The sequence below is a fragment of the Cyanistes caeruleus genome, chromosome Z (assembly GCF_971803275.1).
Source record: "Cyanistes caeruleus chromosome Z, bCyaCae1.hap1.1, whole genome shotgun sequence".
In the NCBI taxonomy this organism is placed as follows: Eukaryota; Metazoa; Chordata; class Aves; order Passeriformes; family Paridae; genus Cyanistes; species Cyanistes caeruleus.
The window spans coordinates 414,950-435,834 of NC_141732.1; the positions used below are offsets into that span (position 1 = coordinate 414,950).

The 20,885-nt window shown below is 49.4% G+C and overlaps 1 protein-coding gene and 1 long non-coding RNA gene across 2 annotated transcripts; one reads left to right on the top strand and one right to left on the bottom strand.

The window, feature by feature from the left end:
* Positions 1-49: 49 nt before the first annotated feature.
* Positions 50-15,937, top strand: POLR1E (RNA polymerase I subunit E). Its single transcript, XM_086870109.1, has 12 exons — positions 50-308; positions 403-506; positions 9,678-9,754; positions 10,680-10,765; positions 11,331-11,386; positions 11,740-11,884; positions 12,790-12,897; positions 13,439-13,535; positions 13,727-13,860; positions 14,553-14,634; positions 14,761-14,892; positions 15,613-15,937. The coding sequence occupies exons 1-12, from the start codon at positions 242-244 to the stop codon at positions 15,770-15,772; spliced, it is 1,248 nt and encodes a 415-aa protein (XP_086726235.1). The 5' UTR covers positions 50-241; the 3' UTR covers positions 15,773-15,937.
* LOC147647956 (uncharacterized) lies at positions 1,544-9,135 on the bottom strand. Its single transcript, XR_015281228.1, has 2 exons — positions 8,793-9,135; positions 1,544-3,899 (listed from the first exon to the last, which is right to left on the bottom strand). It is a non-coding gene; the product is annotated as an uncharacterized LOC147647956 (long non-coding RNA).
* Positions 15,938-20,885: the final 4,948 nt, after the last annotated feature.

Sequence of the window (20,885 nt, forward strand, 5' to 3'; positions counted from 1 at the left end):
CCGCCCCGCCGCGCCGACCGAGTGCGTCACTTCCGGTCGCTGGCGGCGCGGGCCCTGCTGACAGCCAATCGGCGACCTCGTTACTTATAGGCGATGGCAGAGTCTGTCCTCGCCCAATCGGGGCTGAGTTTATTGCCACGAAGGGAGGCAGCGGCGGAAGAGGCGGAGGAACGGGAGGAGCGGGACTCGGGTCCGGATCGGAACGCACGTCCTGACCGGATCCCCTCACTCAGCTCCCGCCATGGCCGCGGCCACCGCCACCTGGCGCTACCGCGGGGACCCCGAGGCAGAGCGGCCGGCGGCGCTCGGTGAGCGGGTCTGGGCCGGGGGCGTGGAGCGGGTCACGGGCCCCGCTCGGGGATCGCGGCCAGCCCCGGATCTCATGGGCTTCCTCTCCTGCAGTGCGGTTCGCCAACGGGAAGCTGCGGCGCCCCGACTCCCTGCGCTTCACCGTGTACCGGAACCGGGACACGGCGCATCCGCGGAAGAAGCACCGCAGGATCCTGGTAAGGGCCCGCCCTGGGCGGCGGGGGCGGCCTCGGGCCGGCGCGACAGCAGCAGCATCAGGATATTATGATAGTAATGTACAATGAGATAACGGCCACAATTAGATAAAAGTTACAGATGTTGCTAATTAGCCCCACGAGCTGCCGGGCCCGTGAGAGACCACGGCGGGGTCCCAGCCCAGGGAATTCCCACCTGGAATCCCCAGCGAGCAGTTTCTGCTGCGGGCTGCGGAGGGGTTTGACCCTGCTTTGCCCTCAGCAGCTCGCTCCGGGGTGAGAAACTCCTCCCTGGCAGGGTGGGCAGGCCCTGGCACAGGGTGCCCAGAGCAGCTGGGGCTGCCCCTGGATCCCTGGCAGTGCCCAAGGCCGGGCTGGACATTGGGGCTGGCAGCTCCTGGGACACTGGGAGCTGACCCTGCGATGGCTGGGGTGGGAATGGGTCGTTTTAAGGTCTTGCACGTACCAGACTAGTCTGGGATTCTGTGAAAATCTGTGCTTGGAGCTTTGCAACAGAGTTTTTTCTTTAAACAATCAAAGTTTAGCCCAGCATCTTCCCCAGGGATGTTCCAAGTGCCAGGGTGTCTCTGGGATCCAGAGGAACCCAAGGAGGCTCTGGCACTGACATGGCTGATGGACACTGCAGGGTGGAGCTGGCAGAACAGGGACAAGCTGAACCACCTGGGAGCTGCTTCCCAACTAGTCGAGTGCATTTGATAATGAAATCCACTGTGTTCTGTTCACACTGGTAAATCTTCACCAAAGGTATCTTTGTTTGGCTAAGTTACATCATGAGGGGATCTCTCAGTGAAGAGGGAACTGAGGATGCACTCAGAAGGTGCTTTCTGATGCGGCTGTTAATCTTTACTTCTGCTGCACTCAAGAAATAAATGACTTTTCAGCCCAACTTTTTGGGGAAATTCACTGCAGCAGAGCAGAAAAGCAGCACATTGGCATAATGCATTGAAAATACGTTTAGGTGGCTGGGACACTCTTGGTAGTGCTTGATGAGTTCGGTGGGAGACAAGCAGCACCCAATATGAATGATCAGCAAGTCTCATTTATTGGTAACTCTAACACCACTTATATAGCATCAATAATTAGGCTCATACATAGTGCAAAAGCAAGCTCATTATTGGATATTTCATTTAAGGTCAACTCCACCTAATTCCACATTCCTGTGATCGCTCATCTATGCTGAATTCACATTCTTCTGATCACAGTGTCCTGTTCTCAGTTAACAGTTATCACTAAGGCCTTCCTGACCTTGCAACATCTCACACCAACTGTACTCTATTGTCTCATTCTTTCCCAGCTAACTGCTGCATGGGAACATGACCTTTGCTCTCTAGCCATTCCTCTATAATTCCCCCGTTTTCTTTTTGTACTAACAAAACTGTAGAAGTAGCCTTCTTTACCATGTTTTGCAAGCATTGCAGCGAGCAAGGAATAAACAATAGCATAATCACAATGAACAATATAACAATAATTGCCATTTGTGCCAAGTTTTTTAACCATCCTGTGAGACCTAGGGATTGAAACCATTCCTCTAATGGATTTGTTTCCATGGTTAATTTTTTCATATTGTTCTGTAGTTGTTGAAGACAAGCGTGAATAGACACTGAATGGTCAGAAAGATTCATGCAACACATCCCATCAAAGTCTTCACAGCCATGGCCCTGTGCTAATAGCAAAAAATCAATAGCAGCTCTATTCTGCAATACAGCATGCCTAACGCTTTTCATATCCAAAAGCAAATCAGACAAAACCTTTGATGTAATGTTAAACTGTTTTCCTGTCCAACATGCCAGTCGTAACTGTGTTAAGGCTTGAGCACTAGATACTCCAGGTGTAAAAACAGGTGACACAATCACTGTAGGACGTTCCCAAAGTTCAACCTGATCCTTGCATTCTGGCCCCAATTGGAACACACTTCTCTTTGTTCGTAACCTGGTTCTATTGGCTCCTAAGAGTTGCTGTATAGTGGGTGCAAACAATGTCAATTTCCCAAAATAACAAGGCCCTCCATAAATGTTTGCTGGCAGTCCTTGCCATGCACAATCTCCACAGATTAGGAAAATCCCAGGTGGTAATTGTAGAGGTGTACAATTTACTTTGAATTTACTTTGTACGACCAATTGCCACAGTATGTATTGTTATTTTGCAAATATAACAAACTTTGTGGAGAAATATTTGTACCATTTGGCCAATGAGACATTTTTGCATGATTGTTCCCAGCCCAATTGACAAAATTTAAACAGTAATTGCTAGGGGCTGAACCTAACAGTCTTAACTCTTGTGGCTCTGACCCAGTAACATTTAAACCTGTAGCAATGTACCAGTTTTGAGCACCAATGGGATTTGTTGGGATTAAACCTGTGTCACAGATATTGATCATGAATCTACCTGATGGGATTTCACATAATGTTTTGTTTGCTTCCTTGGGTGTTTTCCAATTCTTTGTCCATTTTTTAAACATTGTGGCATTGAGTGAATCATCCAAAGGTGCTCCTACTAAACAAGTTCGAAAAGGATCTGAAGTGGTGGCCATTGAAAGGCAAAAATTATCTTGTCCAGTTTGATTAGCCCACGTTACCCACATATTTTGTGTCTCATCCATCTCAATCAAAACCCCTCATTTCCCTTTATCATGGTAAACCACTACAACAACCTGATCAGAGATAGTCCTTTAAGGACTTTAAAAAGATTGTGGCAGTTCAGCCAGCATCTTGGCTGGATCCCATGTGAGATCTTGCTTCCCTTTTCTTTTACCCCTCTGCCTCGCCCATCGATTCGGTTGCTTTGAACCACGGGCTGTTCCATCTTCTCGGCAGCAGGGATAACTTTCAGGGAAAGACCCTTTCTCTCGAGACTGCCGTTTTAAGAATTGCTCCCAATTTTTATTTTTTACCCCTGGAATATCACACTTGACCTGTGTCAGTGTCTTACAACAACGTATTGTGGTTATTTCAATAATAAACAGTAAAGGGGTATTAGGATGATAACAATAATTTTCTGGATTTATCCCAAAAGCAAAAATCTCCCACCATCTATCAGATCCTTTTTCAAATTGTCCTGTTTGCACACCCTCCTGTAATGCAATCTCAGTCAAATTTCTTTCAGAGTTGTAACACTCTGTACAAATCCCTCTTGGGGATGGACCCCTCTTACAATGTACCCACCATTTCTCTTTACGCACTTTACAAATGTAACATACAAAAGGATAACATTCACACTCTGGTACTGTGCACACAATTCACGTGTGAGAGTTCATCAGATCCTGTCTCTATGTTGATGGTAGAGAGCGAGAAGTATCTGCTAAATTCTCTGGATCAGCTGAAGGTGAATCACTGGGATCAGCAGGTTTAGTCCATCGGCTCGGCACCCAGACAGGCCCTGTGGGGGTAGACACACAAAGATAACCACGTCCCCAATACAGTACCTTGCTGGGACCTCCCCACAGTCCTGTTTTTGGATCCTTATAGCGAACCCATATTGGGCTTCGAGATTTCTCTGCCTCAGGTGCACTATGACGTATTGCTGCAGGCAAATCACTGTTTCCAAAAATACACAGAAAATTTAAAACAAATAAACAGCGCAATAATCGTTCTTGTGGATCTTTGATCTCCCTAAATTTATTCAGATATTGTTTTAAGGTACCATTTCTTCGTTCTACTATTGCCTGACCTGTGGGGGAATGTGGAATCCCTGTTATGTGTCTGATTCCCCATGATTGCATCACCTGCTTAATTCTACTACTACAATAAGCAGATCCATTGTCTGTTTTAATAGAACGTGGAACTCCCATGGCTGCAAAACAACTTGCCAAATGTCGCTCAACATTCCGTGCTTTCTCACCAGACTGAGCTGTGGCCCAGATGTAATGACTATAAGTATCAATGGTGACATGTACATATTTAACTCTCCCAAATTCTGCAACATGAGTAATATCCATTTGCCACAACTCATTAGCCTGTAATCCTCTAGGGTTTACCCCAAGACCCAATCCACTGCCTTGATTATGAAAACTACAAATAGGACATGCTTTGACAATAGCCCGAGCCTCCTCTAAAGATATCTGAAACTTCCGATGGAGACCTTTCGCATTTTGATGAAAGGTGGCATGAGCTTCTCTAGCTAATGTCTGTGGTGGGACAGGACTATTTTGTGTCAATGAAACCAATTGATCTGCCCTAGCATTTCCTTCTCCTAAACCCACATCCCATTTGTGGCTAGGAAGATGGATAATAGCAAAGGCAGCAGTCCTCAACTTTACTGCTCTTTGGAGCTGCAAAAACAGTTCATATAAGCAAGGGTTTTTTACTTCCTTAATGTCTGCATTTTCAATACGTTCACTCACTCCTGCAACATATAAAGAATCAGTTACCACATTAACAGGACCCTTAAACTGCACCAAAACCCAAACAACAGCAACTAATTCCAGAATTTGTAATCCTGCTTTTGAGCTGGAATAATGTGATGATTCCATTGTCCTTGTGAATTTTGCCATGTAGCAGCAGCTGTACGAGATTTCTTTCCAGCATCAGTAAACACAGTTGATGCCTCTGGTAATGGCACAAATGATCGTTTGGGCTTTTCAATCCAGTTCTGCTGGCCTATCCATCGTAGTGGTATTCGAGGCACCTCCTCAGTACTGACCACACTGCTGTTGTCAAGAAATGCTTCTTGCAGTGTGGAGCTGTGAATTAAATACCAGTCTAAAGTGTCCTTTTTTATTGGTATCTGAATTTCAGCTGGATCTGCACCCATAATTTGCCACAATCGCTTCCGCCCTTGTTTTATCAAATTTGATAAAATTTCAATTTTTTGAATTAAGGTATGTCTCTGATGTAGTGGTGGCAACAAACACTCTAATACCCATATCTCCCCTGTTTCCTTTTGTTGCTGTGTTAAAGCACCGATGAGATGTTGAGGTCCAAACCATACAGTAAAGTTAATGTCCAGGTCTGGATCTGGCCTATGAACAACACCTGACTGGATACCGTCCATTATTTTATTGAGAGCTTCTTGTTGTTCACTGGTGACCTGTATAGGTGCTGTAGGATCAGTACCTTTTAACAAAGGTCGTAAGGGTTGTAAAAGTTCATTAGGAATACCCACAACAGGTTTAAGCCATTGTAAATCTCCAAGCAATCGCTGAGCATCATGAACAGTATGAAGTGACATGTTTAATGATAGTTTCTGAGGGGCAACATACTGCTCAGTTAAAGTCCCCCCGAGATATTTCCATGGGGATGACAGCTGTATTTTCTCAGGTGCAACAATCAGTCCATTCTGAAGTAGTTGTGTTTGAATGTCCTTAACTTGTTTGTCTGCAAAAAACTTGTTTGTGAGCAAAAAGAATATCATCCATATAGTGATAAATAATAGTTGTAGGCCATCGAACACGTAGTGGCTGCAAAGCATTATCAACATAAAGCTGGCACAAGGTAGGAGAATTACGGATACCCTGTGGTAAAACTGTCCATTCAAATCTCTTGTCTGGTTCTGCTCAATTTAATGAAGGCAAGATAAAAGCAAATCTGCAAGTATCCTGTTCATGCAGTGAGATAGTGAAAAAACAGTCCTTTAAATCAATTATTAACAAGGGCCAATCTTTTGGTAACATTGCAGGATTGGGCAAACCAGGTTGTAGTGCCCCCATTGGCTCCATTTGTTCATTTACTGCGCGTAAGTTGTGCAGCAATCGATATTTCCCAGATTTCTTTTTAATAACAAAAATAATCCAGGGGCTTGTTGACAACTTTAAGTGTCCTTGCTGATATTGTTCCAGCACTAATTGATGAGCTTGCTGCAGACTTTCCCTTTTTAAAGGCCATTATTCAGCCCATACTGGTTCCTGAATTATCCATTTAAGTGGGAGTGGGAAAGTCCAAACAATGGCCTCTATTCTAAACGGTGCTCATTGGTCAAAATAACACCAAGTTGTGATAAAATATCTTGCCCAATTAAACATCGAACCTTGTCTGGTAATGGAACAATTGACAAAACAGAACTGATGACCTTCCCGTCTAATTGAATCTGGATTTGTGGAGACCTTTTCACCAAAGTTAAGCCTCCCACCCCTGTAACAGTAACCATACTAGGCAACAAAGGCCATTCCTGAGGCCAATATCGTGGATCAACAATACTTGAGTCTGTCCCAGTATCCAACAGTCGTTCTAATTGGTGGGATTCTCCGTTATAATTGGGAACAACTGTTCGCTTGGGTCGAGTGGTTAAGTCCAGGGTAAGCAATGTAAGTCCTCCTGTAGAACCAAATCCACCTGTACCCTGTAATTGATTTTGCAATGGTGTCAATTGATGGGTATATTGTGGTACTGGCACCAGTTGTGCAATTTGCTGTCCCTTATCAATTCTGGCTGGTGGTGCCAGTGTATATGCCATGATATATATTTCACCAGAACAGTCCACATCAATTACTCCAGGTAAAATAAACAGTCCCATTAGACTAGCAGATGAACATTCCAACACTATTGCACCCATAGCTTTTCCATTTATTATCACTGGTCCAATAATTCCCGTGGGAATCTTGTAGGGCTGAGATGTCAATAAATCCACAGTCACTGAGGCTGCCAGGTCAAGGCCGAGGCTCCCTGCTGTGGCAGGCTGGAGGGAAGTTGCACTGATGTTCCAGCAGCTGCTATTTGTGTCCTGGCGCGGCGGCTTCTCGCGCTGACCTTCCCGTTTCCCGATCGCCGGTGGCAAGCACTATCAGCATGAGTATTGGACCGACACTGATTGCACCAAACAGATGGTACAGTACATTCCTTCCGAATATGTCCAAGCTTGCCACAGTGAAAACATTTGAATCGGGAGGCTGGAATCCTGCTATTGTTGGTTGTAGCCGCTTGTAGGGGTGCAAGAGCTGCTAAAACCTGACTCTGATTAGATGCAGCCTGCTTCTCTAACCCTTGCCCTAGTTCTTTAATTGCTTGGACTAACATTGCCTGTGACCCCACTGGTATATTAGACATCCTCTCTAACGCCTCTTCAATAGACCAGTTAGCATTTAAGGTATTTAAAACTGACCTGGTTGCTGGATTGCAATTCTGTAATGCACATTGTTTTAATAATGCTCCCCTCATATATTCAGGAACACCTGCCCACTCTATAGCTGCAGCTGCTTTATCAATAAATGCTCCAAATGGCTCATCTGGCCCTTGTTTAATACCCATCTAAGATGGAATACCTCCTGGCTCCTTAATCCGATCAAACGCAGCTCGCGCCAACCGCATTCCTTCCCTCAACTTATCTGGTCCCAAAATAGCTTGTGCTTCCACTTGACTGTGCTCCTAAGCCCATAAGTTCCTCTAAAGTTAGCCCATGCAGTGGATCACCTGCCTGTCTTTGCACATTTACACTTTCTTGGCAATAAGCTTGCCAGTGTGCATTAAACAACAACTGCTGATGCTGACTAAGGATCAATTTCATAATACTCCTACAATCTGCAGGCAACAAAATCTGTGTACCCCACAAATAATCAGTCATCTGTCTAACCGGTTCACTGGTCACTCCAAACTGACTGACTGCAGATCACAACTGTGATAACCATTTCCAATCTAAAGCTGTAATTTGAGCTTGTATTCCTACCCCTTGCATCGGTGCAAAGGTTACGGGACATGCTACTTCCAATACAGCGTCTGCTGTTTTCTGATCTCCCTCTTGCATGGCATTCCGTGCCAATGCAGCCCATGTCTCCCTTCTTTCCCGTGCAACAGTCTCACCTAACTCACGCCCTACCCCAGGGACAGGTTTATTTCCCATAAGGGAGGGTGGTGACAGTGCCAAAGTCTCCGTTCCAGAATCAAGGTTAGTAGGTGAAGGAATTGGAGATGGCACAAAAGGATTAGCAGCTGTGGCAGGGGTCGGTGGCTGTGCGGGGGGAGTCAAAATTGTTATATTCGTGGCAGGTGGCAATGGACACTCATTAACTCCCTCTAATAATCTATTTTTTGACATAGCTGCAGATGCCTTTGTGGCAGCTGCCTGTTCAGCCTGATACTGCAAAAGAACATTATGAACTGTCCGCCACAGTTTTCCCAATTTTTTAGCAGTTTTATCATCATTAAAAACAGCTTCCCAATTTATCTCCAAATTTTTGCCACTCACTTAATTCATGGACTGTATGGGGATTCTGAAAACAACCCTGGGCATACCCATAAGCAAGAAGTTCAGGAAGCTCCTTGTGCAAATCAAAATCTTTAACCTGTCTCTTTTCTAAAAAGCAGGTAAATAAATCATATGCTGCTTGCCTTTCCATCTTACCGTCAGCGCTGTTGCAGCCCCTACAAGGTTTTGGCAGGACTCTTCTATAAGATAACCTGGGTGTGGCAATGTTGCATTTTTGACCAGGACTCTCCTGTGAGATCACCTGGAACATGGCACAGCTGTTGCGTTCCGCCATCCTTGCTGCAGAGGACCCGTCCCCTGACACCCACTCCCTTGGCCGACTCCTTTTTAAGGTCCCAGAGGTTCCAAAGGTCCCGAATGTCCCAAGGGTCCCAAGGGTCCCAAAGGTCCCTGCTGTTTGGGTGCCATTTGATGAGTTCGGTGGGAGACAAGCAGCACCCAGTATGAATGATCAGCAAGTCTCATTTATTGGTAACTCTAAAACCACTTATATAACATCAATAATTAGGCTCATACATAGTGCAAAAGCAAGCTCATTATTGGATATTTCATTTAAGGTCAACTCCACCTAGTCCCACGTTCCTGTGATCGCTCATCTATGCTGAATTCACATTCTTCTGATCACAGTGTCCTGTTCTCAATTATCCATTATCACCAAGGTCTTCCTGACCCTGCAACATCTCACACCAACTGCACTCTATTGTTTAATTCTTTCTCAGCTAACTGCTGCATAGGAACATGACCTTTGCTAGCTAGCCATTCCTCTATAGTGCTGGCTCTGGCTCTTCAGTTGGTGAATTGCAGGCACTTGACAATACTGGAGGTTAAATGAACCATTGGAAATCACACTTTAAACTGAGCTACTGAGGGGTGGTAACTGAGAGGCGCTGTGTGTGTTACACTCTCCGTGCTGGTACTGGTTACACTCTGCATGGAACTGGTGATGCCTGGCAGTGCAGAGCAGAGGCAGGGAAGGATCCTCACAGCCCCCTCTTCAAGGAATTCTCTGTGGTTTCCCAGGTCTCGGAGACAGAGCGGCTCTGCTACGTGGGGCAAAACTTCGGCAACGAGGTCCTGAAGTGCAACTCCCTGTGCAGGTATGGAAAAGGAGCCAGGAGCACAGGGGCTGCTCAGACCCAGAGCTCCTGCTCCCTCCCCTGCACCTGTCTCAGAGGTGCCCACAGGACATTGGTGGGGCTCGAAGGATCTTGTGGAAGCTGTGATGTGTAAAATCACAGACCAGTTAAAAAACATCCTGTAAGGTCTGGGATTAGTGTAGCAGCAGGATGGAGCTAAAAAATTATGATGAAGAAATTGCCTTTGTCATGAGTTGGTCGGCGCTGAAGGGGTCATCGTTGAGCTGAGATGTTCTGTAAATCTGTACAAGGAACTGGCTTTGCTTCTGCAGAGTCTGTCAAACCGTGCCCATACCATCCTCGGTTCTGTCTGAGTGGTAAAACCAGGAGAGCTGCATCCTCAGACAGAGCAGTGTCCAGTTTGAGATCCTGCAGCTGAAAAAAGAGCACCAAGGGGGTGTTTCTTCTCAAGTTCGGAGAGATAAATGCAGTTCAACAAATGTGTGTGGTATGGGTGTTAATTCAGTATTGTTCGTGGGCAGATTTAAGTGCTCTTCCCCCTGAACACTGGTGGAAAGGTAATTCTGGGGGCTAAAGTGGTGCTTGCCTGCACCTCTGGAGATCCTGAGCTCTGGGAGCTACAAGGAAATTCGGCTGTTGTTCAAGCTATGGCCATCAAGTCCTGACACAGCAGAAAAAGGCAAAAGAAAATAGAAGAACTCTTGGCACCTACATTTGACCTAATTCAGTTGTTTTAAGACTTCTGCATTAACTCAGGGCAGCAAGTCTTTCTGTTTTTATATGTACACATGCCTCGGAGGTAACTTGGTTTATCGTAGCACTGTATGTGCTAGGCAGGAGAGATGCCAGGGTATGAGAAGACCATGTCATTTAAATGATTTCCACTGCTCTGCCTCTCACTAATCAATTGCCCCGTTCTCCCCAGGTACTTCATTGGTGTGTTAGACAAGAACTCCGGGCAGATGGAGGTGTACAACGCTGAGATATTCAACATGCAGCCCCTGCTCTCAGGTGGGAGGTGCTGGGAGTCACAGCTTGCTTTGCCCTTCTCATTCCTGCCTTGCTCCCTTGGCACAGAGCAAGGACACTTCCTTCACCTCTGCATGCTGAGAGGGACAGCGGGAGAGGGGAGCCCAGCAAGCCCAGCGTGGGGGTTAAACAGGGAGTGTGGAGGGTGGGAGGCACTCACACAGTTTCACTGCTCGAGTGCAGCCTTGTCTGTGTGTGTTCTGCTGAGGGAGGCCTGAGACTCATCAGGAACTGGATCTCTGAATAGCTAAAAAAGCCAGGTTTTATTCAGCTGGACTGTTTTGTCATTGAACCTAGGATAGGAACCCAAAAGATCACATCTTTTGGGAGCTGATTTTTACCCTGTGCAGTAGGACTTGGGTTTGGCCATAGTCTGTGTGTTGCACCCATGGGCTTTGTAGCAAAATCTCCTTTTTTGTTCTAGATTCTCATATTTGATGTGTCCTTTAATTAGCCAAGTCACATGGAGGAGATCCTGATGCTCTGTGCCAGGTCACAGAGCTGAAGGAATTCCCGTCCAAGCACCCTCACTTTTGTTGTTTTATAGATAACTTGTTGCCTGACGACACAAAGGATTATCAGACCAAATCCTACAGGGAGAAGGTAACGTTGAAAGCTGTGTTATGCTCCGCTGTGATTATCTAGCTGACAGGGGCAGATGCTTGTCTCTTGAGGCTGGGAGGTTTGGTGTCTGCAGGGTAAACTGTGCAGGACAGCACTCTCCCTGTGTCCAGGAGGCAGCACAGTCATTGCCTGGCTCAGGAGTATTTTCCTGGTTATTTTAGGCTGGTCACCATCCCAGTGACCTCCTGCCCTCCCAAACGAGTGCATCCTGCACATTTTGCCATGTGAAAAGTTCAGAGTTTTCTTAGAGACCATGGCTGTGGAACAAGCAGTGGGTTTTGTGTTCTCCTGGGTGCACAGGGTGTCTTAACTTGTGTTTCCATGTCGTGCAGATGGATTTGTGCATTGAGGCATTCGGGACCAGCAAGCAGAAGAGAGCTCTGAGCTCTCGCCGCATGAACGCTGTGGGCAGTGACATTGTCAACACAGCTGTGGCAAAAGCAGCTGCAAATGTTATAGATGCCAAGGGAGTGACAGGTGAGAGAATTCTGTCTCGGGGTGTAATCAGGACAAACTGAAGTGCCTTTTTCTGTCTGTCCATGCCAAGTGTGGCAGGAAGAAGAGGGGTTTTCTTTAAGTGATGAGGAAGAAGCTGGTCTAACAGCTGAGATGGGTACATGTAGAGGAACTGCTTCTTTCTGGTCCCACTGGACTTGGTGTTGGAGTTGCCTAAATGAGGGAAGGTCCCTGTGACATCAGCGTGCATCCTGCCTGCTTTGGAAGCTCCTGTGGGATGTGAGTGCACTGGGATAAAGGCAGTGCCTTTACCTGGTCTGAGCTCTGTGGCATGGCTGTTGAAAAGGCAGCCTCTTACCTCAGAGAGTGGTGCAGCCTTGGGGTGGGTCACAGCTCAGTGTGGTGTCACCATCCCCAGCGGCTTCCCAGCTGTGGCAGGAGAGGGCTGGGGCTGCCCTGACTTTGGACATCTGGGCAGGAGGGCAGACAAAAGCACTCCAGAGCACCTCTGGGATCCTGAAGGTGTCACTGGCATGACCAGGAGAGATGTCTGTTGACTGTAGACCCCACCACCTTTCATCCTTTTGTTCCAGGGTGGATATTGACTGTGCTCTCAGAGCTGCTTTGTGCCAAGTGGGTGTTCACGGGAATGCGGGTGCCAGAATCATGCTCTGCCCACCTGCAGCAGCAGACATCTTTGTGCCCTTCTTTGCTAGATGTTTCTCTAGTCTGGACTGGCCTTTCTTAATCTTTATGACCAGAAGGTTCTTGATAGGAGTTGTAAATGTGTAAAAGTCCAGCTGTGACTAAAATGGTGCTAACCCGTTGAGTAAACTTGCTTTTAAAGGAATGATTTAGGTTGTGTTCCTGTTCTCTGCATTTTGGTTAGCATGATCCAAATGCTCTTGTCCTGCTTCCCTCCCAAGCTCTGATGCAGGACATGGCCCAGGATGATGTGCAGAATATCTCTGCCTTCCTCCCACCGTGCCACGAGGACGCCGACAGGCCGGAGCACGTTTACAAGTTTGAGGACAGTATCTTTTCTGTGTCACGGGGGTTCCTCACACCTTTAAGTCTCACCATCTGGCAGGTGGGAGCAAGTCAAGCCTTTGCCCCTCACAGGCCAAGAGCTGGGAGCGAGGTAATGTTTTGGGGCCTGCAAGTCCCATATCCTGCCTCTTTCCTACAGAGAGCAGGATGCTCTGCTTCCTGGTGGGCAGCGTTCCACAGGGAATATTGGTGAGGTTGGCCTTGCAGAGGTGAGCTGTGGGTGTGCCACAGTGTGTTAGAGGCCTCAGTTCCTGGACAGATTCCATCCCCTTGCCCGCATCTCCCCAAGTGAGTGTGGATGGAAGCAGATCTAATTTCTAAACAATGTAAAATGTTGTCAGTTCTCAGAACCAGCCAGCTATTGGGCTTTCCCAGGCACAGAGGGAGCTCCCAGCAGCTTCTCTCAAATAAATCACTTCCATGGGTGTTTTCTTATTTCTTCCCCAAATGTCAGTGTGAAACCACCACACTGCCCTACCTGGAAGGGAGAGCCCAGGCTTGTTCTTTTCCTTAAAATCCTGCCAGTCCTGTCTCCTGCCGAGTACGAGGCGCTGCGGGTCCCAGCAGCCGCCCTGGCCAGTGTCACCGCAGAGGAGATGGCCAAGAGAGCAGAGGAGAGAAGGTAACGCTGCTGCCAGGCCTCCTGCTGGCTCTGGGGCTGCTGCTGCTGCCTGTGCCATGGCTCTGGGGCAGAGGGAGGATGTTGGATCAGGGCACGGCAGGGTAGCACTGCCTTGGGAACGTGGGGGACACTTGGGTACACAGCAGCAAGGGGCCTTCTGGGGAGCTGAACTCCCCCTCTCTTTCCTGCAGCCACTGCTCCTTTGTTTTGGAGGAGCTGAAGTTCCTGCCCACTGATGAGAGGAGTAGAGACCACAAAGCCCGATGCCTCTGGTTCTTGGACACCCTCGTCAAGTTCAGTCAGCTGAAAGTGATCAAGAAGAAGCGTAAGAGAGTTTTCAGCTCCTAAACACATGCTTTTGGGAATGTCTTCGTTCCCAAATTCATCATCTTTTGCTCGTCAGCTGAGTGTGTGGAACATACCTCTGCCATACTCAGCACCATGCAAAACATTTTGGTTGAGATTTCCCAGACTTGCCATCTTCCCTAGAAATTGTGTGTCCTTAGCAGGGCTGAGGGAGGAGGACGTGGCAAGCCTGGCTTTAAATATCATCCTGTGTTGCTGGAGACACAGGAGTCACCCATAGGACTTGTCTAAGGAGGATATGGGAATGACTAGACTTGGTGATAGTAAGGACTTGTTAGTGTGGTCTCAGCTTTAACAGTATTTTGTGGCAAGAGAAATACATGCAGAGGTGTGTGTGCATTTTAGATTATATAGTATGGAAGTGGGAGATTGCTTTTACTAAGAAAATAAAAGCTGTTGGGATTCTTTCAGGCCTGAAAAATCACGAGACATAGAAATCAAGCACCAAGGTTCCTTTTAGGTTTGTTGTGTTCCTGGGAAGAAGCAGTAAATGGTGGAATTCCTGGGGTTAGACTCTGTGATCCCAGTGGGTCCCTTTCCACATGGGTATTCTGATATTCCATGATAAGTGTCAGGATAATACATGTGCTGCTGTGGTGGGTGAGCAGTGCAGGGTCCCTCATTCCACTGCAAAACTCCTTTCTCCCCTAGATCCAATGGGTCCAGAGTGCCCACACATCATCAGCAGGAAACTCATGAAGAATTTCAGCTCGCTGACCTACAACAATGGCAGGTAAGAGATGGTGTGGGATGTTCTTGAGGCACAGATATGGCAGAACTCAGCTTGAGGGGCCATAGACACACCATCAGGAACCCCCTTACGCTTCACCTCTCACAAGTTCTCCCTCTTGCCACACAGCATCCAGAATTTAATCTCTGCATCCATGAGGGCTAAAATCACTGCATACGTCATTACCTTGGCTCTGCACATTAACAACTTCCAGACGGATCTCACCGTCCTGCAGAACGACCTGAAGCTCCCAGAGAGCAGGTGAGTCATCCTGTTCCTTCACACCTGCCAGGACCCTCCTGCAGAAACCTCTGGGGGAGCTCTGGACCGGGATAGGGCTTTAATTTCCCCGGGGAGGATAGGCAGTTGTCTGTGCATGCAGGACCTGCATTTCCCAGGAGTCACCTGGCAGCTCCAGCTGTGCTCCTGTCCTTGGCCTCGCAGCATTCACTGAATCAGGCTTTCCACCCAAAACTTCAGTTATTGCTGGGTCTTACCAAAGCCCTTAATCACCGCTTGGTTTTCAACATTCCTTGTGGGTTTTGATGCTATCACTTACTTTGCCCACAGTTATCCTCTTTATTCTTTAATTGGTAGTGGGTTTAGTAGGTTTAGGAGCAGTCTCTGCTGTTGGTTTCCTGCCATTTTCCCTTTTTTGTTTTTATTTCTGTAACTAAGTTTTTCCAGGAATCCTTGTTGGTTTTGGCAGTTGATGCCCAGGTTTGGGCTGTGCTGCAGCTGGGAACACAGGGTCTCGGATGCTGTGGGGAAGAGCATGGAGCAGGCTGTGACTGCTGCAAGAACCAGCAGTACTCTGTCCCCAGGAGGGCTCCCTGCCTTGCAGCAGCTCCCAGCTGCTGTCTCCAGGGCATCCCTGCACCACAGAGACACTTCCAGGCCTCTCCCAGAGCGCTGGGGGTCCCTGCAGGGTGATGGCACAGGGGCTCGCCCCACTGATGGCATTTCTCCGCTGTTTTCCAGGATACTGGACATCGCCAAGGCCCTGCGGCTCAGGGTGACCAAGACCAAGGGGGTGCCAGGGCTGGACGATGACCAGAGCCACAGGCTGGGCACTCTGTCTCTGCCCTTGCCCACGCAGAAGGCACCAGAGGGACAGAGGAAGCGCAAGAAAATGAGCTGAGACACCCAGGAGGTGTGAGGGGAGACACAGCCCCTCCCTCAGAATGTCATGGGGATGCCTTCATCTGCTGGGTTTGGGTCCAGCATCAGCCCTCACCCTGCTGAAACCCAGGCTGATGGTTTCACCTCATTAAAATGCTGCTTTTTTTCTACTTATATAGAAAAAGCTATAATAAGCCCCTTTTTTTCTCCAGTTTGTCTGGTGTGGGGGGATGAAATGGAGGTTGTGCTGAGGCACAAGGGAACAGTTTGAGGTGGCAGGTTCTCCCCTGTGTGGCTGCTTCTGGTTTGTGGCCCATCCCAGGCTCAAGGTCAGAGGCAGGAAGACAAAGAGTGTGACCTACATATACCTTTTTGTTTCTGTGGAATGTCTGTGTAATCCTGTGTTCAAAAACTGTAAGGATGTTCACAGTTTTGCTTTCCTCCTTAGGGGAGGGAGAGTTCTGTGATTTGGAGCTGGTATCACCTTCAGTAAGAGCAATGAGTATGAGGCCACAGCTGTTGCTTCCCAGCCCTTGGGAGAGATACTTCGTTCTGGTTTCCCTAAATTTTCGCTCTCCTGGGTGATCAGCCTCATGGGAGCTGTTTACTTAGGAAGGCTGAAGGCTTGTGAGAAACAGGATCACCTCCAAACTGGTGTGTGAAGTGAGAGCATGGACTGTCAGAGGAAATAATCTCTGGGATGGCACTGCTTCAGACAGTTAATTTGGGTTTGGTACATTCTCTTGGGATTTATGAATCTCCTCACACGCCTTAAAGACTCACTTTTCACACCTGTCATTAGCAGTGACACAAGCAGCCTGTGTTCTGGGGAGGGGATCATTACTGCTGTGGGAATTGCAGGCTCCAAGTAATAAATAGGAGTGGTTGAGGTTGGAAGGGGCTTCTGGAGGTCTTTTTCCAGTCCCTCTCTGCTCAAAGCAGGGCCACCAGAGCCAGGTGCCCTGGACTGTGTCCAGGTGTCTTTGGAGTGCCCCTGGTTACAGGAACTGCACAAATTCACATTGAAGCAGTGTCCTGATGTTCAGAGGGAGACTCCTGTGATCCTGTGCACTCCTGCCCTGTCCCTGGGCACCTTCCCTGCAGGTCTCTATAGCCGAGGACAAGGTCCACGAGCCTTCCCTGCTCCAGGTTGAGCAGCCCTGTTTTCCTCCACCATGTAGCTGTGATGCTCCAGCCCCTTCAGCATCTTCACTGGACTCTCCAGTGTGTTTGTGTCTGGAACTGAGGAGCCCAGAGCTGGACATGCACCCCAGGCTGAGCAGAGGAGGAGGATCACCTCAGTCCTAATTCTGCCCACACACTGCTGGCTGCTGCCACAGGGACGTTTCTGGGGCTGCTGCAGGGACACACGGGACACGGTGTCCCTGACCCTCCAGCACAAACACGGACAGTCGCTGACAAAGCAACTGCAAAAGCGATCAATTCCCAGGGGAATGGTCCTGCAGGCCTCCAGAGATCAGGGGTTTGTCCAGCTGGGGCCCAGCCAGGCATGCCACAGGTCCTGCCAGGAGCACATTTCCTATATTGTTGGCTTTTTCCTAACCTGGAAATTGAACTTGAGGTAATTTTAATAAGGAGGTAATGGAAATGGGGATCTTTAATTGGAGGCTTTCAGGGCAGTTATGGAAAAATGTCCACAAAAGCCCACCCACACGGGGTGAATACAGTTTTTGTGAGTTCAGCAAATCAGCATAATTGACAAAAAAGCACCAATTGGGAGGACAAGTGGTGATGCAACTCTACCCCCACCCCCAGTCAAGCCCTTCTCTGGAGTCCTCCCCAGTACTGGCTGTACTTTGCCCATGAAATGGACCTCAAAGAGCTGCTCTCAACCTTGGTAGCCAGGAAGAATCTAGGCAGCACAAAGCCTTGTACCTACCAGGCTTGGAGCTCTGGAATTTGTTTTGTCTTTCTCCCTAGGGAAAGGGCATGGAAAATGACTGGGAAAGCCAGCCACTGATACAACAGGACTGCAAATGTATGTGTGAAGAATGCAGAGAACAGAGAAAAGAAAGAAAGCAAAATACCACAATGGCATCGCTATGGACCTGTTTGTTTATAAATTGCCCCAGCAGCTGCCTGAGTAGGAAAGAGGGAGACATAAGCAGCTGTTTTTGTTTGTAGATTGTAAAAACAATCTTTTTTTAGCAAGGGGCTGCTGAAGTTGGGCTGATGAGGGCCCCCATCCCTGAGCTGTCAGCTTCCTTGCATGGCTGTGGAGAAACAACGTCAGAGAAGCCAGTGAGAACCCCCAGTCTGGGTCAGAGTGGCACAGAAGAAGCTCCTGTGTGTGTAGCCCCTAGCCACCTTGCTGCTGGAGCTGGAGCCCATCTGGGCAGTGGCCACCACTTGTGACCCCAGGGTCCCCTCTCGATGTGAGGCCATGCTTGGGTTGGTCACAGCCGATGCCAGGGGGCTGCAGGACTTCATTCATCAACAACAGCCTAAGGAACAGGCTGAAAAACACAGCGGACAGCAGGGGGCTGTACCTGTCCTGGGGCCTGGATCCCTTGGGGCTGGTGTGGAAGCAGGAGGGATATTCACCAGGAGCCTGGCTCCCTTGCGAATGTGCAGCCTGGACATTGCTGTCCTTGGTCAGGCTGCTCGGGGCCAGGAACATCCCGAACCTTGCAGTGGAGGATGTCGTTCCCCAACAGGAGGGAACTGTAGGATGTGACCAAAGGGAACAGCTGTGCCTTCTGCAGCCCCTGGGCACCTGCGCCCTCCCAGGCTCATCACAATCTGTCTTCCTCAAAGAAAGAAGTTAAATATTTACACAGCGGAAGTGTTCAATATATTCCAGACAAACAAAATCACGTCTTAAATCCACATCTTACAAGTGTTAAGAAATAATTACCAACTGCCTTTGCATAGCCCACTTTGACAAACAACAGAGATCAGAAAGTAATTAAATTACACCTCCTGTTATTTGCCCATCCCAGACAGGTGCCTCGTTCAGTCTCTCAGCCACACGTGGAGCCTGGTGGGATGTGGCCATGGCCCTTCTCCGTCAGGCACACTCAGCTGCCTGCGGAGGCCACGGCCACGGCCGTGCAGCTGGCCCTGGCCTGGGCTGCGCAAGGACCCCCAGCTCTGGCCACCTCTGCCATGCTTCCATTCAGACTGCACTGAGCCCACACTCACAGCCAATGATTCCTGCTGATATATACTCATGCTTCCTACTCCAGCTGGTAATTCCTACCTGAGCAAATTCCCACTGAGCTGGGCAGGGAATGCTCCCCTTCCTCTCCACCTCCAAAACTTCTATCTACAGTCTTTTAGAGTCATGGAATGAAAAATGGGCCCACACCCTGGGCTGCCCCAACCCTTGGGGATGAGCCTGCTCTGGGTCGGTGGCTGGAAAGGAACCTCCAAGCTCCCCCAGCACCACCAGCACTGGGGATTTTGGCAGTGGTGGTGCCCCACTCTTGCCACCACCATCCTGTCTGGCACAGGCACAGAGCTGAGAGCTGTGGGCAACTGCAGGGTGAGATGATGCTGAGAGAAAACCTCAGTTCAGCGTCCAGTGTGTGTCCCCACCAAAATCCCCTCCTCTCAGCTGACCTCTGACTGAAGCAAGCACCAGCCAGGGCTGGCCATGGTGAGGGGCATGTCCAGCAGTCAATATTGCAGCCCCCCCAGTCGCTGCAGCTGTGCTTTTACAGGCTCGAATGCACCTGACTAGGTGACCCCAGTCTGTCCCCATATTAATATTTCCACTTGTGATTACACCACAATGTGCAGAATGTGTGCAGAAGCAGGCAGCTGCCAGCAACCTGCCTTTCATCTGGGCTGGGCAACCACAGGAATGGAGCTGGTGGAGAAGCAGGGAGAGGGAAGAGGGTTCACAGCAGCCTCAGATACAGGATTTTGCTGTCCTGTTTGCAGTGCCCAGCGTGGGTCAGGTCCCTAAAGATGCTTCCTTCCAGTTTCACCTGCCCTCATGAGTAAATGAATGCCCTCCCTTCGCAGCCTGGAAAGGCAAGGTCAGATGATGCAGCCCTGTGGAGAGCTTGTCCTTCTGCAGCCCCTGCTGCAGAGACTTGAGCTCCAGGTCCGTGTGAGGGGTGTGCAGCTGGCTGCTGTCACCTGCTGTCCCCAGCATGTCCCATGGGCTTGCACAGGTCCCCGTGCGCAGCTGGAGCACCAGAGCAGCAGCTGGGGCAGGCAGCCTGGGGCACCTGTGGCCAGTGCTGGCCAGGGCTGGCCAGTGCCGGCCCCAGCACCACGTGCCCCAGCCTGCCCTGCCCCACCACTGCCACCTCTGCAGCACCTCACCCTGCTCCTCGTGTGGCAGGCAGCAGCTCCGGCCAGTCACGGGGCCAGTGGTGGCCAGGGCAGCCTCAGGCTGCCACACTCAGCCCCACACCGGGCCAGCACTGGCCCCTCCACCACTGGAACAGGGACAGGTGCCTGGAGGGCTGCGGGTCCTGTGTGTGCTCCTGGGCTTGGAGGCCAGGCAGTGCTGCCAGGCTTCTGTCCAGGACCAAAGCTCCACAGGCAGGACACCCACCTCCATCGGCACCTCTGCAGTCACGGAATCACAGAACCACTGAGATGGGAAAAACCTCAGAGTCCAGCCTTTGACCAGCCATCACCTCATCAACTAGAACACAGCTCAAAGTGCCACATCCAGTCTCTCCTTGAACACCTCCAGGGACAGTAACTCCAGCACCTCTCTGGGCAGCCCATCCCGATGTCTCTTCACCCCGAGACAAAATTCTTCCAGACACCCAACCTAAACCTCCCCTAACACAGCTTGACACTTTTTCCTCTCATCAGTGGTTGTGCAGCCAGCACAGGAAGGGCAAACCTTGACCACAGAAGGACCCCATGGTGACAGGGACATGCAAAGCCAGGCTGGAAGCGCCTGTCCAGGGCAGAGCTCGGGGAGCCTCAGCCCCGCCGTGCCCCGCCGCTCGCAGAGCGCACGGGGTAAAGGGTATCGAGCCGAACTGCCCGGCCTTGTGCAGCGCCTATCACCGACATAAAAACGGGCCGGTAAGATTTGCTACCGAACCAGTACAACTCACTCAACGCCGCAACGGGAGAGAGACTCCGCCGGCGCTTCCCGTCCGCTGCGAGAGGCGGAGCGGGCACCGCGGAGCCGC

What these genes read in the sequence shown, in the direction of transcription:
- POLR1E (XM_086870109.1), top strand. Translation starts at nt 242, where the DNA reads ATGGCCGCGGCCACCGCCACCTGGCGCTACCGCGGGGACCCCGAGGCA. An exon ending in AAGTGCAACTCCCTGTGCAG is followed by an intron (nt 9,755 to 10,679) that starts GTATGGAAAAGG and finishes CGTTCTCCCCAG; the next exon opens with GTACTTCATTGGTGTGTTAG. An exon ending in CTGACCTACAACAATGGCAG is followed by an intron (nt 14,635 to 14,760) that starts GTAAGAGATGGT and finishes CTTGCCACACAG; the next exon opens with CATCCAGAATTTAATCTCTG.